General features: G+C 39.4%; 1 protein-coding gene across 1 annotated transcript; it reads right to left on the bottom strand.

Annotated features, from left to right (window-relative positions):
• Window positions 1–2,955: 2,955 nt before the first annotated feature.
• LOC138013222 (uncharacterized) lies at window positions 2,956–16,793 on the bottom strand. Its single transcript, XM_068860241.1, has 7 exons — window positions 16,341–16,793; window positions 13,728–13,989; window positions 11,742–12,028; window positions 10,964–11,146; window positions 8,607–8,776; window positions 5,536–5,748; window positions 2,956–4,073 (listed from the first exon to the last, which is right to left on the bottom strand). Exons 1-7 carry the CDS (start codon window positions 16,662–16,664, stop codon window positions 3,827–3,829), a joined length of 1,686 nt encoding a protein of 561 aa, XP_068716342.1. The 5' UTR covers window positions 16,665–16,793; the 3' UTR covers window positions 2,956–3,826.
• Between the last annotated feature and the right edge of the window lie 2,813 nt (window positions 16,794–19,606).

Genomic DNA, 19,606 nt, shown 5'->3' with positions numbered 1-19,606 from the left:
TTCATGCACTGAAGAAAATCTTCATAAAAGATGCAATTTAATACTACGCAGTTTTTACATTCACTCAAAGATGACACCACAATATTTTGTTCCAGAATAAACTTCGCACGCTCTTATCTTTGCGATTTTTCGCAAAAGTCGTTAAAATCGTGAGTCTTGTCTTCTATAACCTTTTCAGTTGTTTTACGTTTTTTGCGATTTTTCGCAATTTTCGCAAAAATCGTCAAAATCGCAAGTCTCGTCGATGCCCGGCGTCGAGGCCTTGTCTTCTCCATCTTTTCAGTGTTTTAAGATTTTTGCCCTTGCGTGCAAACCAGGACATATCTCCATAAACCATAATTTATGACTGTCTTCGAAGGAACAAAGTTTTGGATTCGACGTTAACGACCGTGATCTTCCTGTGCGGGCGTAAGAATTCTTTGCTTGGTAGAAAGACTTTTCACAACCTCGTACCCAGCGTCTTTGGTTCCCCCCCCTCCCCTGACCAGTGGTCGGAAACCGTCAAGCTAGCATGCGCAGTGCAGAACGAAGGCTTCAGAGAAGTCGCCCCAAATAGGATCATTCAGAGCCAATCGCGATGACCACAGACCACGAAAGACTACGTGACTAATTGACGGAGTAGTGTGCGTGACTGGAAACGAGTTAGGAAATAAATATCCGGTTATCGTATGACTCCGTAGTGCGTTCGACGAAGGATAGCGCAAACCTCTTTTTGACCGTACTGTACTTCCGGTTAATATTACAGCAGAAAATTTGGATATTCCTGTAAGGACACCAAAATGGCCTCCCCTTCGTTCCAACGCAGGGGCACAGGTCGGTACCACCACACCGCTAGCTGCTCAGGGACAATATTCTAAACATTATTAATTTGATAATGCTGTGTTATCACTCGGCCACAAACAATACAGGGGCACCCAACGACCAATTTGTTGTAAAATGTATTATTATACCCCAGTTAATGAAAATAAATGTTATTGAGGCATTTTCAGGTGTTTTTCAGTGTTGCTGGGAAAACATTATCTGTTCCTTTTTCCCAGCAAGACACACAAGAAATTTCCCAGCCAGCTAGATAAGATTGGTTGGTTTCCCAGCCAGCTGATCAAATTTATTTCCCAGCCAGGAATTCCGCGCGCTTTCAAATCCCTCGATTCAAAACGACCGAACAAAAGCGACAAAACCGGGACAAAACAGGTTTTTTTCCGCAAGCGCAATCGCTCTGACCAGCCGTCGTATGTTTGGGAGAGGGAAGGGTTTTAAGTCGTCCTCAGTCATCAGAGTTTCTACAGCCAGTTCGGATTGAAATGCTAGAAAAAGTCAGTAATTCCCAGGCAAAACCTCTATCAATAAAAACATTTCCTAGCCAGCTCATCGAAACACCTGTATTTTTGCCAGCCAGCAAGATTCCTCTGGGGAACAGATAACGTGAGGAACAGATTCGTTGGGTGCCCCTGACAATATTCAACACTGAAAAAGGTCGGTTACCAAATTTCACGACAAAGCTAAACATTTTAAATCAAAGCTTACGTCTCCACAACTAATATTCTACGGGAGACGGTTTCCATAGCTCTAGTTGAAACTCCCCGTTCAAATCCTATCAATGGATACAATTTTTATCTTTCTTATTTTCTCTGCTACCAGAAGTCCTGGGGCAGTGTCCTAAATTAACGATAACAGTCAATTCAGAGCAATCTAGCAATTGTGTATATCAGATAAATCCGGGTAGGAGGACATGTTGAGCACAAGGAAAAGGAAAAAAATGATTCTTGACCTTGTGCACATGCTTGGGTCAGGCCTGTTTTCACCCTGAAATAAGCACTCCCGTGCTTGCGAAGCTAGTGATAACCAGGCTTAATCAAGTGTACATTCCGTCAACATGTTATTTAGGTTACATTTATCGAAGTCAACGGGACCTGTGCAAGTTTCCTGAAACGCAGTTTGGTGCTATTTGGCCAAATTCGTGCGGGATTAAAAGAAATCACTTTGTACATAGTTTTAAAAGATTTGTGACTTGTCCCTTAAAGTTTAGGGATTCCGTTAAATACGAGTATCCCGATTGAAAAAAGTAATTACCATGCATATAGTCTACGAAAGGCAAAATCGTGTCGTATATATCTCGACGGTCTTCCCATCCAGATACCAGGATTTACGTCAGTGAACTTTTGCCCTGAAATTGGTTGGTTCACGGAATTTGAACCTTATACTTGGGATTTGAACTGCATGGATATTAACACAGGTATGAGCATAAATCAAATACAGCAAAACAACGTTTGCACGTACTGAACAAGATATTGTAACAAAAATCATCCATTGAAACTGTGAACTTTAAGAAAATGGACTTAAAATATTTCGAAGGAAACCCGTAGCCTCTTGTTATCATCACGTGGTATGGAATGGGAAAACAAACGAACAAGCTAAAGAGGTCGATACACCTTATTCCAAAATGGCCGCCATTTAGATATTCTTTTGTTTTTATTCAAATTAGACCTTGATGCCTCGTTCAAGGCAAAATATTCTTTTGAATTTTCAGCTCAAGAACGAGGCATCAAGGGCTAATTTAATTTGAATAAAAACAAATGAATATTTAAATGACGGCCATTTTGGAATAAGGTCTATTACGCAAACGGTGCTAGCTATGCTCTGCCAAGTTTGCCTTGCAACGCATTGCAGCAACGAAATTGCAGGGTCACCTCGCAGCTCTTACAAGGTCTCACCTGATTGGAGACCACCCTTGAGGTTTAACAAAAGAACAAATAACAGAAACAATGGACCCTAGGCCTAAAACAAAAGGGATGCAACTCTATCCTCTAGGGTCCCTTGTTTCTGTTATTTGTTCTTTTGTTAAACCTCAAGGGTGGTCTCCAATCAGGTGAGACCTTGTAGGATCTGCGAGGCTACCGAAATTGCACGGACACATGTTAATATGACAAAAAGTAAAAGCTTTTCCGCAAGTCACAATACTGATCAATGTTTTTAATCAAACATCTTTCTCTCATTTTGAAGAGTTACGGCGCTGCGCACTAATATAACTTGTCATTCTAAGCTTCATAGGATATGTTGATAAATTCACTAAATATTTCTTTGCATAATAAATAATCGTACGTTTTCTTACTATTAACAAGACCAAAGTTGGTCGAAAAAAAAAAATTGTCCTCCTCTTTCTTTCATTTTTTCTCCAAAAAGTAGTCGGAAGTTTCATCAAATTACAGTACGCTTAAATATTCTATTATACACTTCTTCCGAAAATATCAACTTCATGTAAAAATACTTCGTACAAAATTAAAGAAACAAGCACTATGCAAAGATAGCACCTACCCCTCCCCCCAGAGCAGGAATGAAGAAATTAAATGCCAAATAAAGGATCTCAACTCTTCCACCCAAACTTTGACATTCTATCATTTACAACAAACAGTCATCGCGCGATCTTGTCTAGGCTAAAACTATGCAATGAAATAATGTTCTCTTTTTCTGAAATACACCGAGCTGCACCAAAATAAGCTCGACTTCAAACAATAAATAATTTACTTAGCGGTCATAGCAACTGAAAAACATTCGCACCTACGTTAAACGCACCATGTACAAATAATTATAAACAAGAAGAATGAGACATTTGTCCTGTATCGAAAAAAAAAAACCTTTCATGTAAGACTGGCCCTGATGGGGGCAATACAACTACCAAACGAAGGAAATCCGACAAAAGCGGGAGAGACCGCTAACATTTCCAGTCGTCGATTCAATAGACCAGCGTCCATTTTACGATCGAGGAAAATCGAGAATTACAAGTATATTTTACGAGATCGAATTTAGGCCCTTTTATTATTTCACCTAACTAGTCTAATGTGACAACTTCTATCCTTCGTCCGTATTCTGAGAAAGGGTCGCTGCCGAAGAAGTTAATGAGATTTCTGTCCTCATAATCGTTGACATAAACACAGTCTTCTTTCATCACGTCTTGTTGTATAGAGTCTCGCAGCTGACGAGACTTGCGCACAAGATTCTGCAGCTGAACTGAGCCCATTTCCGATAGCTTCATGCGGATCTTGTTGAAGTCTGAGCGGCATCCAGTCTCCAGAAACCTAAAACAAAGTTAAGCACTTCTGGTCAACAAATGAAACAATGACCCTACGAAGGGTTGCAAGACCCAAACGGCTCAAAAAGGCTACTAACAATGCCGAACGGAAATGCACTAAAGTTCCCCGCGGCAGTGCGGTCCACACTTGGTCTAAGAAGGAAACCACAAATAGCGAGTCATTGATGTAAAGCCTCAAAGGGAATGAGTCGTATTGTTCCTAGAAAGTTCACACGAACTCTTATATTGTTTTCACTTTTTGGTATCTTCATGTTTCAAAAATTATTGACGACCGCTAAAGCAGCCGTAAGAGGACTTGGAAAACGCTATCGACTATTCTAAAGATGAAGTGGTTCAGCTAACCCAATGTAAGGCGTTTCTGTCGAATTCAGGCAATTTAGCTACTAGTAGCGGCTTTTGCTGGGAGCTCTAAGTACACAGTTCTATCGGAGACCGTGCATCAGATATCTCAGCTGTACAATTCCGATTTGCGTCACCACAACTTCCTTAAAATACCAATGGAACACGGAAAGAGGAAATAAATTGGTAAGAGAGCCGTCGGCTTCCCTTGATATCAGCTTAGCTCACAGCTGACGGAACACAGCCTGACGAGAGTTTACCACAAATTGTTAACTTGTTTGCAATCACTGCCGCCCAAGTGAGGCTGAGAGAAAGAGAGTAATTCAAGTCGCGGCGCCAAAACAAATAAGCAAAAAAGATAAGGAGAGACAAGTGGTGCAACCAGAAAAACAAGCCGGTTTTACTCAGTTGCGCATATCTCTTTCCCAGGTCAACGAAATGGCGCACCAGGCAGAAGCACTGGGAATAGATCAGCTGCTTTGTTTTGCAGCCCCCTGACGCGACCCATAAGCGTTTTATTTGAGGGTAAACGAATCCAGGATTTTGCTGGACAGCAAGAATTTTCTTTCTACTTGGGCCAAAAATGAGAGAAAGGCTTAATCTTTGATAAGGCCTTCATTGACTGTTGTCTTTGAACCAGTTAGTTTCGCGTTGTTTTCAATTATTCAACTGTTAATGACCCTGAACTATAAATCGAGTACTCGAAAATGGAACTATGTTTAACTTTAGAGTTAGTTTCCCAGATAGCCTTAAACACGAATCAGATAGCCTTAAACACGAATCAGATAGCCTTAAACACGAATCAGATAGCCTTAAACACGAATCTAAACTTCTCAGAGTTTCCCGCGAAATCTCCGGAGAACAAGAGAAATCCCACAAGGCGAGCTTAATCAAAGGTAAAGTCTCGTGTTTACAGCGACTCCTCCACTTGAAATGAGAAACCTTAAACACCGTTCATTAAAACCTGTTTCCTCTCCAGACGTGAGCATTGAACAAACGGGATTTTCACACTAATTATCTCAAGCCAGATTTTCGCGCTAATTTCCTCAGGATGTGTCTTGCACTTCTCGGAATAAACCACTGTACTAAAACAAGTCTCACGTCCTCACCTCTGCACCAAACTTGAAACACAGTCGGTGGAAAAATGAGACGAAGAAAGATCAGATGACAGACACGCCGGTCTAAGTGGCCGCATCACGTAATCTCCTAGCAACGTATGCAACCAACTGTTGTCTTTGAACCAAGCCACCACCACCTCTTTCCTTTCAAAGTACATTTTCAATCTTGTGAAGTCTTCTAGATTGCCTTTTTCAAGGAATTCCCTGTAAGACAATCATGAATAAATGAATGGTTTTTCTTTGAAGGAAAAAAATTATACAGATTTCAAAATATACATCTTACGAATGAAATAAATACCATAACTAATTCAACCATTACTAATGTAAAACGATGTTTTTTCCCTTACTAGAAGAGGAAGGTGCAATTAGGTTTAAAATGTTGCCTTTTAACGACAAATCCCTTTCTTCCTCAAATAGGGATGATAAACCGCATATCGCTTGCCAAGGCCGTTGCGGTATCTAGGACATTTTTTCTCAAGTTTAAATCGTCTTTTCAACAAGAAAATGTTATCGTAAAACATGAAAGGGATTTATCCCGCTGTCTCACAAAATTGAAATAAAAAATAAGGTATGTACACGGCTGAAAAGATACGAAACATTCACAAAAGAATGGCTGCAAGCAATGAAACAGAACATACTATGAAAGCAATATAACAATAATACCGGCCATTTTTTCGTTTTAACCTAAGAACACAATGGAAGAAATGACTCATGATCACATCAATATATTTGAGCTATTTCGCTCATCCTGTAATGAAGGGATGCCGAAAAATGAAGTGTCTGCCAAAGACAGATTTGAGACCGGACAAGGGATGCATTACTGTATATTAAATTCTTTTGGAATGCTTATCCATTAACGCTCGCTACGTTGTTGAGTCTAGCGGAACATCGCTGTTACAATTTTTTTTCCAGAAGTTTCTTTTCTTCTGATTCCGAACTATTCAATATATTAATTTTTCCTCAGTGAATCTCTGAATAACGACAGTATTAAATTCCACTCCCTCACACTACCAGACTGTTGAGACAACGATTCAGTCATTTTCAACACGCCTCAATCACAACACATCCAAAAAAACACACCCACAATCAAAGAATTGCGAGCTGAGATTCCAGCTCACTATCGAAAAAGTTGTACGTGAAAGAATCCAATCGACACTGATTCTGTCGTTGAGAACGTGATCAGGAAAAACAATGTTGTTCATTCGTTCGCTAATATCAGGCCTCTGGTGTCAAGCACTTGAAAAGCCAGAAGGTTTTGGAATGATGATCTTGACAAAAAGACGTTTCACCTGAATGCCAAAACTGAATGGGCATTTTTCCACTCGACTTTGCCTGTTGCGAACAACAGGTCACTCTTTCAGTACTTAAGCGCATCCGTTGTGAAGCCATATACGCTGCCCGAAGCGATTCTTCAAACGCTACTTGTAAAGCCTATTAAAGGATGTTATGTCCGGCCACTACGACTTCCTTTACAATGTTGAGCTTGTGGGTTTCGCAGATTACTAATTAGGTGTCGATTATCGAATATCCCAGATGATAAGTGGAATACGCACTTGCGAAGGGGCGTTGTGATACTCGTTTCTTAGCACACGACCGGCGAAAGCAAATACTTCCAAGTGACGATCTTCCGAGTTGCTAGAGCAATATCAGTGTTTGTTGATTGTCCACCAACGCACCCGGGCAAAAGCAGTCGATATGACGTGAATATTCATTACAAAGAAAAGTGGTCTCGTTGACTGAAACAAATGGCGGAAAAAGAGAAAAATTAAAGGGAAGGTAGAAATGTGAAAAATTTCCGCACGGCATTGTTCGTTTGTCTTGGATTTGCCGCCTTTTCATCTTAAAAACCACTGGATCTAACAATGAAAAACTAATGAGTTGACCCACTCCTGTGCTTATGTAAGTAAACACAACGACTCTCTTCAAGTTTCTTGAACGGCTCATTAATTTAACTCGGCAAGACGCAGTTCCAATATTATATTGTCAATTGTGTAGTTGAAAAACAACGTTCGTTTGGGACCGAACTCGAAATTGTCGATGGTTGGGCCATCTTAGTAATTATACGCTTTTTCGGACGTTGTTCTTTGAAGAAAGTGCAGGAACTCTAGCTTTGACAACAAGAGCCTAACAATCTCTTCTTAAGTATATCGCTGTTATTCCAGGCGTGAAGAATAATAGCCATCTATTTTTCGGGGAGGCGACGTAGCTAGATAATCAATGGTAAATCGTCGGGTAAAAGCAGTCACCAAGAAAACAACCAATTAGGGGCCAGGAGCCGCGGATGCTTAGAAATGCATTGAAACTAAACCAAACTGCTGTGGCTCAAATACGACTACCCATCCGTGATGTAAAAGCTTAACACCGGTACCCAACATCTCTGCAATCACCGCATACGAAGTAGTCACTAATATCCACTATTTAAAAAGAAATGTTCGGCCAGAGAAGGCTAGCTGTAATAACAATGTTTGAAACATGAAAAATACGTTTGGGCCATCGAAGTTTATTCAAAACACGCCGTTAGCAATATTGCACCTCAGACAAGTCAAAATACTGCATTTAGATTTTCACATCAAGAAGCAAAGTGACCTGTTTATTTCTATGCACCATGCGTATAATCCACCAAAGGTCTCCTTAAGTACACTGTGGTTGGAAAATGGTCAAATTTGATTTTTAAGTATTAAGGGGTACATACGTTTGCACTGGACTGCTTGCAAAAGTCATAAGAAATGTGTATGGCAACAGGATAACAAAAAGAACCCTTTTCAGCGAAATAACTCCATGTTTTGCCTACATTATTGTTACCTGTTCCCTGTAGGTCAGAAAGTTGGCAATGATTAGACAACTAACCGAAACATGAGAAAGATCTTGACAAAGAAAAAGCCAGCACCTCAAAAACAACTTATTGGTTGGAGTATGAAAACTATAAGAAGAACCACTTCCCTGTTCTAAGCTCACATAGGCTATAATGATTGAAACTTTATTTAACAGAACAGGAAAAAAAATGAGCTTGAATCTAGCAGTTCCCATAACAAAGTTGAAAGCAACAGAAACCTTCAAAATACCTGTAACACTTGTGCCGTCTGACCACTGTTGAAGGTCTATGCTCCTTCCCGTAGGCTGTTCCTTTTCGGTTCTGCCAAACCCAAACTTCATGAAGTCTTTCAACATATGGCTTAGCTTTGCTCATGAAGTCATTCACTGTTAATTCAATCTCCTCAGCGTGTCTTGAAAGCTGTTGTGCAATCAATGATCAGGTGTTAACAGATAGTTTTGCTCAGCTTTTTGAGCACTAGATTTCCATATGGGCGTTCTTGGTCCAAATTTTCTTTTTTCACCAAGTAATTGCAGTCTTAGGAGGTTCATTATGGTTCATAAACAGCCCACTGACTGCCTAGATGTTTTTACTTAATACTATGTTGATTCTAATTTTTCCTTCAAACCGTCATTAACTTTAAAGGCTAAAAACAATTTATAGCTTCCTTGAAGTGCTACTATGATCACAAAATCATTTTCTTTTTTTCTTCAGTTTGAAAGCATGTACACCTGACTAGTAAAATTTTGAGATTTCATTTTTATCCAAAAGGTTGTTTATTTTGAGTGTAAGGTTTGGATTTCAAGGTCTGCCATTACTCACGTTCAAACCTGACCGATTGGACCTCAGAGGGTTGGATCTAGCAAAAAGTGACGTCATTTACTCACTACCTTAAAATTTCAGGGTGTAAACGCAACTTATTATATAATTATGCAAAACACGAGTTTTAAAGTTTGAAAATGCAATACCAATGTTTCCCCAGGAAGTTGAAAACCAATTTGTATGGAATGCAGCTTTTGGGAAGCAGGTTTGGCGCAGTGGCGAGAGCACTCACCTCCCCTGTGGCCCAGGTTCGATTCTCGGACCTGACACCATGAGTGGGTCGATTTTGTGTTGGTTCTCTACTGTGCTCTGAGGGTTTCTCTCCGGGTTCTCCGGTTTTCCTCCCTCAGCAAATACTAGCAGACAGCTGATTGCCGCTGACTGTAAGCTGTGCTCCAAGGTCATACATGAACCGTTAAAAGGCTGCCAGGGGCACCATAGCATGCTTTCAGTTCAACCTTGTTGAGCTGCGCTGTTGCTGTAGTATTTGCAACAACGACTAGCGAGACAATTATTATTATTATCATTGTTATTATTGTTATTATTATTATTGCTATTATTATTATTATTATTATTATTATTATTATTATTATTATTATTATAGGGCTTACTGCAGATATGATTCATTACTGGTGATTTTATTACCTAGAAAATCATGTCATAAATGCAATATGGTGCAATGCTCATTTGCCACCTGTTAGAACAGCCACACCCTACAGGAAGACATTTGGTGATGTCCACACCTGCATCTCAGACTTTTTAAGAACACCTGGCAGGATACTTGAGGCCCCATCCTTTCTTACCCAGATATTTTTGAATCTGCATCTTTTTCTTTCTGGATACGCCTTCCGTGCACACGTTTCCAGCGAATTTGCTGGCGAATCCGAACTTTTCGAATATGCTCTCCAGAGTGGATATTTTTAAATCTGCTATGAATCCGGGAACATGTGGACACTACATTTAGAATTTCTTTAATCTGGATGGCGTAACAAGATCAAGCCCAGTTCCTTACCACGAATTCTCAAGATGGCTGCCAAGGGCAACATTACTTCTTTATGGCACATACTCTGTTACCTCTGTTTCCTTGAGGAATCCTGAGTACTAGAGTGAATCTGGATCCATATATTTTGAAAAAAGTGTGGATGGGCAAATTTGCTTTAAATACGCTACGTGTGGATGAGATTATTTTTTTAATCCGGAAAGAACAAGCTGCAGATTCAAAAATATCCAGAGGGGATGGAGGGGGCCTAAAACTGCTGTTGACCCGAGTGGGTCTACATCCTCCTGTACACTGTTGGAAGTCTAACGCTTTGTGTCCATATTTCCTAACCACAACACTGTTTTTTTCAAAAAAGCAGTTAAATTAAAGTACTACTACGATGAAAAAATCAGCTTTTGTGTTTCTTCACATTTCGAAAGTATTTGCAATGATTGCTCAATAGGCAAATTTTTTTGTAGTAATTTCAAGAGGAAGACTATTCATTTGAGCTCCACCTTTTTTATTTAAAGGTCCGCCATTACTTGGTGCGGTTCTGACTGATAAGCTTTCAGTGATCTGGATAGCGGAGAGAGTGACGTCACTTACTCACTAGCTTAAAAACTCAGTGTGAGAATGCAGCTTAATTAGTATGCAGCACAACAGTGTTTGGCTTTCAGATTGTCAAATTCGTGTTCTGAAATTAAATTTGGCTTATTGAGCAACCAACGCAAGTACTTTCAAAATTTGAAGAAAAACGAGAGCTGGTTTTTTCATCGTAGTAGCACTTTAATACCCAAGTGGTTTACCTCTCCGTTGACGTACTCCAGACATGCTCTGTAGTCTTCAGCCACCATTTCTCCCTGTCTCTGTACCAAGAGTTTGTTGCTTTTAGCATCTAACCAGTTCTTGAAGTACCCACAGAAATCAGCATATGCTTTAACAGTTTGGAAACCACCTTTCAAATGGCCATCTATGTACATTGCTGTGATCTGACAAACAAGTGACCAAATTCCATTTATATTTTTGGAGTTTTACAAAATAACATTTTCTGGGAATTTTTCATGGGTTTTACCTATGATATATTTGAGGAAAGAGGAACAAAACTATCATCCTTTAAATTAATGCCAGACAATTTTACTTGTAAACTGGGGGTGTCCTTGGCAGCGAGAAGAGTGAATGGGTTAAGAATTTTTTGTGCCTTGTGCCAAGTTAGTTCAACGTTATTGCCCTGCTTCAATCCTTACTTAGACTTTATCAAAACTGCAAAAGTGCTTTTCCTATCTTGGCTCTGCCACGCAAGGAAATGGATTCCTACTGAGAAAACCAGTAGCCTGAATTTTAGCCATCTCTCCTGTTTGTTTGTGAAAGTATCAAGCACGAGTGTCAGTTGCCTTGCCTCGTAAATAGCTTCATAAAGAGCAGCAATAACTATTTTTCTAATGACAGTCTTATCAAAAATTACCTCGGACTTGGTTTTTTCCGAGAACAAGTCCCATGCATCTTAAAATTTGATCTTTTGACTATTAGTTACAACAGAGTCAGTTTTCATGACCAAACAATACTATTGTAACAGTTGTAATTTACCTGGTGAAGCATGTAGCTATGTGTTACTCTTGGCATGTGCTCTGTCAATGCTTTCAAGGCCTTGCGATTTCCTGCATCCCTATCTTCTAAGAATTGATACCATTTCTGTTGCCGTGAAGAGTGTAAAGATAATTGAAAGTGTTCCTCAAGGGCTTGCCGATTTCTCAGACATCGCTTGAGAACATAAGTCTGCATTAGCCTAATTCCTCCATGTTTTCTAACGAAAAGTTTATATAAACTAGTCCATTCATAGTAATTTGAAGGGTAGTCTTCGTGGAGGTCCCTTTCTGCAAATATAAATTGAACAGTTGTTAATAAAATGACATTTAAATAAATGTCATTTTACTGAAACTCTTAAGCCACAACAGAGCAAAACACAAACATGCAAGGATCGGTCACACAATTCACAGTTTTACTCTTTTAAAACTAAAGCACTGCTATTAACATTTTGGTGCAGGTGGGGGTGGGGTCTGTTCTCTTCCTGCAAATAATTAACCATTATCTGCAGGAGCATAAAACTCAAATTTGATGTAATTTTTTTAATTTTAATTACATATTCCATTGTTTGTGTCTTTTCCCAATTACTTTTTCCAAATTTTATCAGCAGAATGAAGAAAGCCACTGAACACTTATTCTACTGCACTTAGCTGCACTATTTAAATGAACACAACAAAAAAGATATTTAAGTGCCTATGAAGTGAAAAAATATATTTTGCTTAATTTAAAGACCTTTCAAAACAATGAAGAATGGTGTTTTTGTTTTTTGGGAATACCTTCTTTCGTTCCAGAGATATTCAAGTTTTTGTTAAAAAATTGATGACATCACAACAATTGGAAATGAATGTAATGAATCACAAAATTGAGAATATCTCCAAAAATATTGGAGTAATGATATTCAAACTTGGCACCAGTAATGTGTATCAGATGAGGCACAAAGTGGCACCAATAGACAAGTTGTCATGGGAACACTTTCGCTTCCAGTCTCATTCTGCAATGAACCAAAATATCTTGGATTTTGAACAGATAAGTTCAGGCAGATGGTCAGAGTTGAAACACATTTGCTGCCCATAATGCTGTACATCTCCGTATAAGCTTACCAAGAGTGACCATTATTTTGACAATAAACAACAAAACCAATCCTGTATTAAATAGATCCTGCAGCAAAAATGGTCTTTAAAATAAGCAAAAGATGTTTTACACTTCATAGGCACTTAAATAGCTTTCACATGATATCAACAAGTTGGTAAAACTAGAGATTACAAAAAGATACTATTCTGATGGCAGTTGACAAGGTAGCCCAAATACAGAACAACCTTTGAAAACCAAAACTTGACAGCTGAAAAAAAAAACTTATAGAAATGACACGCTTGGCTATAGGCCATTCCGGAATTGCGCATGGAACTAAGGCAAGTTTCAAATTTGAACCAATTGATAAATTGACACCATCACATGAAAGATGGCATTAAGATTGGCCATCTGTCCAAGTTTGATGCTTTTAGGTCGAACAGAGACCAAGTTACCGACTTAAAAACATAGTTAAAAACCCATACAAAGGTCTCTAATTTTGAGGCTGCGTCCCCTAAAACCTTAAAAAACCCTTAATTTTTTTACGATTTCTGTAATATTCAGAAATATAGGCAAACCAAGTGATTTTCACCTCACCTATTCCCAAATAGTAGGTCCATGACAGGATTTTCCAGTTGTCCCAAATCTGATAAAATTTTCCAAGAGTTTATATGGTTTTGGGGGTGTACGGATTTTTTACTACATTGTATGTTTTAAAGTCTGTAACATGATCTCTGTTCAACCTAAAAGCATCAAATTTGGACAGATCGCCAATCTGGATGTTGTCTTTCATGTGGTGTCAATTTATCGATTGGTTCAAATTTGGAACTCGCCCCAGTTCCCTGCACAAATCCAGAATGGCTCATAAAGGAATACTAAAATATTGTTTAGAGAACAAAAAAGGAGCCACTTAACACAAACCTCTGTCTGACTCATGATAATTTGACTCTAGTTCTTCATCTGTCAATCCCCATATAGACTTTGCTTGGCTTGCTGTTAAATGACTTACACTTTGAGAAGGAGGTACAGGGTTCAAAAGATACCAAACTATGACAGAAGTTTTTAGTTGACTGACTGGTCTGAAAAAATTGTGATCATTCTTAAGAACTTCAGCTTTGTAAAACATTTCGTAGAGGTAAACGAAAGTGTATTCCGGCCACCTTGTTCTGAGACCAAAGTCCACCTGGAATGAGAATAAAAACTGCAGTCAAAAGAGAGAATGAACCACTTTAAGACAAACCAAATTCAACTATAATGTCTAAGTAATTAGGATCTCGATGTTTTTCTGTTAACTAAAAGCATACATTCTTAAAACAAGCAGGCTGACATGATAAAAGCACACGCCTGTCAGCTGATGTCCTGCAAATAAGTATAAACAGAAAGCATCATTTGACTTTCAAATGATAACACTGATGAACTATATATTATCAAAAACTGCCTATGACCTAACAACATCAGCCAAATTGCAAAGGCAAAGATCTTCACAACAATTGACTGATTCGCCTTGGTACCATAGTCTTAATCTTTTGATGCTTTTAACATGAATAATAAGAGTAAAATTTTCATAAAAAGAAAGAAGTGGACAGAAAGCACTGCCAAATAAACACTGAGGGATTGGCTCACTTTAGCTCTTTCAAGATAAATTCCTCCATCTATAGAGTGGAAAAGAGTTTGAGAGTAGCATGATATAATATATATATAGAGTAGCATGATATAAGCCACTCACAGTTTTGTACCACCTTTAGGGAGCACTACCCTAATCATCCTTAGAACAGTCTAACTAAATTACTTGTAACTCAAAATGTGAGCAGTAACTTTGTTTGATCCAAGAACTGTCTCGTGGGTGCAACTGAGAATCAATCCTGCATGCAGAAAATCTGTATCTACATAGTCAAATGTGCTTGCAGCTGATGGGCACATCTCTATAAGAGCAGAATGTAAAGATGTTGGACCACGTAACAATTTATGGCCATGTACACGAATGAGTTCAAAAGTTTAGTACAGGAAAGTGGCCGGTGCTTCACTATTATGAAAAAAAAAGTCTGCAGAGGAAGCCTCGTTCAGTAGGACTACTTTGAACTGTGAATGCAGGGGGTATCTCTTAAAGAGACTGATAATACATGCCCATAAACAAACGTTTTTCTTTCCGTTTCTCTACCAAAAGTGAGTTTTTCGTCGTTTCGGTAAGCTTACTTCTCGAGAGTAAAAAGCTCAGCTGGGAAAACCTCTGAACGAATAACATTGCCTCAGCCGGAACATGTGAAGATAGAAGTGGCTTTAGATAAAAATTTGAGATTCGAAAGAAAGAAAGACGTTATTTGCAATTCGCCACAAACAATGAATAGAAAGAGGGCTAGTGAGTGTGTTTGTTGGCGAAACAAGACGGCAGCTGCTGTGGACCTGGCGAAAGAGAAACACAAAGCAATCGATTCCGGTTCCGATAATATCGCGTAAATGTCCTTTCAAAAAGCCTCAATTTATTTATTCATGTCCTCTTGTTCAAAAAAGCTGTGCATATTTCACTTCTTGGACAAGGTCTTTCCCCATGCAAAATCAACACCATATTTTCAAAAGCCATGGACGCACTGAACGTCTCGGAAACGAAACCGAACAACAGTCGAAGGGAGAGGCCATGTTGTTGCTTTTTGGGGTAAACGAATGCCACAAGGAGAAAATGGAAAAGTGCTACGCTAACACAGCATTCAGTACAAGCAGTCTATTCAACGCCAACCACTTAAATTCGCTGAAATCGATCTCTTCATTACCATTTTAACATCATGAGAGAGAGCACGCCGACACCCTCTTCCCTTCCTCCGAACCCAGATAGGAAGTAAATCAGCCTAACCGGCTTTGGCTACTTCGACAACCCTTCTCAATCATCTATCTGGCAGATTCTGCAATAGTCTATTTGCCATAAGAAAGCGTCCAAATAAAATAAAAGCTCGAATTTCTTGGCAGCTTAAATATCTTGAATAATATATTAGACCCAAATGAAAGCATTCGCCCTCTTCGTTTTTACTGAAGTATTCCTTGATACATGAAAACCTACGATGCAACAAGCCAGGACTTCGAGATAATATAATGAACATGATTTAACTATATAACTCGGCAAAACAGGGCCGAGAAAGGACCAAATTTCCAACTAAAATTCTGCCCGAACGAGTTCGACTACCACATGGCATTTGCAAATCGGAAATGGAAAATTCAAGTTCTGCGATTAATTTGCCGGCAAAAGAGAAGGCCACACCAACTCTTTAACTAAAGGATATGTATGAACGCCATTCTTCGGTTAAAACAACTTGAACTCCCGAAAGCTCACCGAAAAAAAAAAAAAAGCTTCCGTTGTGGACGGCCACAACAACGAATGTTTTTCCTTGAGCGATGAGTTCATGTGGCCTTTTCTTCTCTATTCGGAACAAGTCGACGAAAGAAACAAGTCATCTTAAAGCGACTACTATAATACAATCCAAAAATTTAAATGTCGAGACAAAGATTCCCTCCGCTGAAACGAAAAGACAATTCGACACTACTCACCCTACATCGATGACGCCATATGAGATCCGAAAGGGAGAGTCGATGAAATAGTCGGCAAGATTTTCCCAACATTACAAGACTCTTAAAGTCTAAATACTCCAAAATAAGAACAAGAACTTCCTCGCTTAAATGAGTCAACAAAGAAGGCGGTAAAATTATCCGAGACTCCATCTCCTCGGGCTGAAATATCCTGGTGTTCGTTGATAATCTATGTAAAGGCGGTGCGCAGTAAGTAAACCTCCCAGAGCTTGTGTTCCGACAACTGTGAGCAAACTTTTTCGTTTTAGGTGGACAAAGATGTGAGTCTAACATGGTTGATGGCATTCTATTCTAAACGAGCCGCAGTTGTGAAGAGACCAAAATGACCGCGGTCCACATAAAAGATCTAGATAAATAGAAGGACATAAAAGATACCTGGCTGCTAATGACACAATATCTCTAGGACCTAAGAAGGAAGCTTTGTTGTTTTTATATTCTTTTGACACGTGCATTTCCCGTACCATTACGCATGCTCATATCCGACCTGCCATGATGCGAGCCAATCACGTTCGCCGGCGCGTGTTTAGAATTCTTGCTAAGTTGGGCTGGTGCTCCTAATAAACGTAATTATCACAGCTATCTTCACGACATTCAAAATATAATATAAATTCAGTAGCTGGCGGAACAAGAGAGTAAACCTAGCGGAACATGGAACCAAGCTTCGAAAATCACTGAACCTTATAAGTTTGCTTATTCGTGTCAACGCGCCTGATCCAGAAAGAACTAGAACTCAAACAGAATGGATCTCCCTCTCGTGTGCCTCGCGCGGAACATAATCCCTGTATAATTTATCGCCTTTTGTTGTTTCCAAAACAGCATCTCCTTAGCAAAGCTCAATACTTCAATGCACCTAGAGTAGCATCAACAGAATTCATTTCAACGAGTTTTCCTAAACGGGTTCTTTAGAGCGATCCCGGCTTTTAGATCGAGTAAACGCTTTCTTCGTTGCGATGCAACCGAACAGCGAGTCAGGCACAAGACATGTTTTCTTTACATAAAAGTCTGTCAAATAATAACGAAGTGTGCTTCTACGCTACTGCTGTGAAATTCACTATCTATTCCTCGCAAGGAAGAAAGCAAAAAAGCTGAAAAACCTGAGCTGGGCGAGAGAAGCAGTTCGGAAAGTGGCGATTACGTCAGATGTATACAAAGTTTCCAAGTCCACGCAAATTTTTATTCGAGGAAACAACTAATCAGGGAAATGAGTCAGCTCGACTGAGAGAACAACGATTCTAACAAAAACCGAAAAAATGTATATTGCACAATTCTTCAATATAGCCACCCTTCACCCTCGAGGCCTCTTTCAATTGAAAAATTCTTTCCAATATTCTTCTCAGAACGACCGCACTTAATTCAGATGTTATTACGCGAACTAACGTTGTGGCATTAGAGCGAATCCAGACACGTACGTATCAGACAGCGATTTGCAGAGGAAGAAGTAAAAATTTATGGCAAGGAGAAAGCAAGACTATATGAAAGACACCTGAACCAATCCAAACAGCTGACGTGCCTTCCATTGTGGTTTTCATTCTTTGTTTTGCTAATAAATGAAAAGTGAAATTTTAATTACTTCCCTAGACGCTGTCATTCGTTATATTGGAACAGTGTTCGAGGAAAATTGTCTTGAGTTAGGTGGCCAGCCAGTGACACATTGCATCAATTAGCTGAAGCGAATGCTCGCCACTGAAACCGCCGGCGACACAACAGAGCTTGCACGCTGGCCGACCAAGGAAACCCTCACGTGTTTTTCACTTCACCATAGGGTCAGCTGTGTGGCCTTGCGTAGAAACTTTTGTCACGAAAACGGGTAGATAATAAACCACCGTGAAGAGCAGAGCCCAGGAAGAAGAACTGAGCAGAAGAAGAAGAAGAAGAAGAAGAAGAAGAAGAAAACGAAGGATATAATTTGCGAGCTGAAGCAGAAGTCGAGGCGGCCTTGCTCACAACAAAGGTATCAATCATGATCATGATGGCTGAAAGGAGCTATACGGAAACTACTTACTTGGCTCAGTCAACGGTACAAACTTAACACAAAAACAGGCAGTGGGAAAGGAAGTCGAGATCAACAAAGTTTAAAACGCCACGCAATGAAAGCGGGCTCAAAAAAAAGATCTTTAGTATTGTAAATAAAGCCATAATCGTGCTTCATCACCCGGCCCCGTCGTAAGACATAAGCGCAAACGCGGCACGTTCTATTAAAATTTAACGCTTTTTAGTGACGTCATCCCATTTGATAAATGCGTAATGATTATGTCCATTCAGATGACTAATGACCGCGGCCATAGGGAGTCGGGTATGGCAATACGAACACCACCTTATTGCGGGCATAGGTGATATTGGAACTCACAGCTGGTAAATGGCCTCTCTAGCCATTGGCTTACGATGCTCACTCGATCGTATCCAAAACATCAATTCTCAAGTGCTTTGTTTTAGGTTTGTTTCTCGTTTAGGCTGAATACACCAATAAACCACAGGAAAAGGGAATTGCTCTGAATATATTGGACACACGATGACATCAGTTGTCTACTGAAGCAGGTAGCTGGCCGAGTCTTTGAACAAATTTTGAAGCTGCGTTTTGAATATGAATATACAACAGGTCCATTCAATTTCATGAGATGATTATTTATTCCAGAATGAAAAGTGAAATATGAAAGAGGCGGAAATATATTCCAACCTCAATCAAGCTCAAAGCACGATTAGAATATCAGCACAATCTGAGCCAATCAGAGTTCTCCGAAGTTTGTATAAAACTCATCAAAACAAATTATTCTTTTCTTTACGTTGCTTTATTTTGTTTTATGCTTAATCATCCTTGGAAAAAGAGACAAAGATGGTTTGATTGCACTCTTGGGCTTTTCCAAACACTCTAAGAAAAGCCATGGAAACCACAATTATTCGAGAAAGAATTATTACAATTAAATGCTAGCCTGAGGCTAAAGTCAAAACAAGGCTAGTCTCATGAAACATTTTTACAGACGGACAGTTGGCTTGCACAAATTCATACTCTCCTTGAATAAGAATTTAGGTTCATGTTTCGCTGTTCAGCATTCCCATCCCTTTTATCCATACTTTCATTGCCAAATTTCCGTCAATGGTTAGGCGAACCATGTTATCTCTATCTTAAGGTTCTGAAACGGACGTAATCTACAAAATCTTTAGCTCACAAACGCGAGGAAAATTTTGCAACTTTTGCATGTAAAAAAAAATATTCTTGGTAACAAAAGAGA

Source organism: Montipora foliosa, chromosome 8, assembly GCF_036669935.1.
Source record: "Montipora foliosa isolate CH-2021 chromosome 8, ASM3666993v2, whole genome shotgun sequence".
In the NCBI taxonomy this organism is placed as follows: Eukaryota; Metazoa; Cnidaria; class Anthozoa; order Scleractinia; family Acroporidae; genus Montipora; species Montipora foliosa.
The sequence above is the reverse complement of the archived record's forward strand: the minus strand, read 5'-3'. Positions and strand labels throughout refer to the sequence as shown.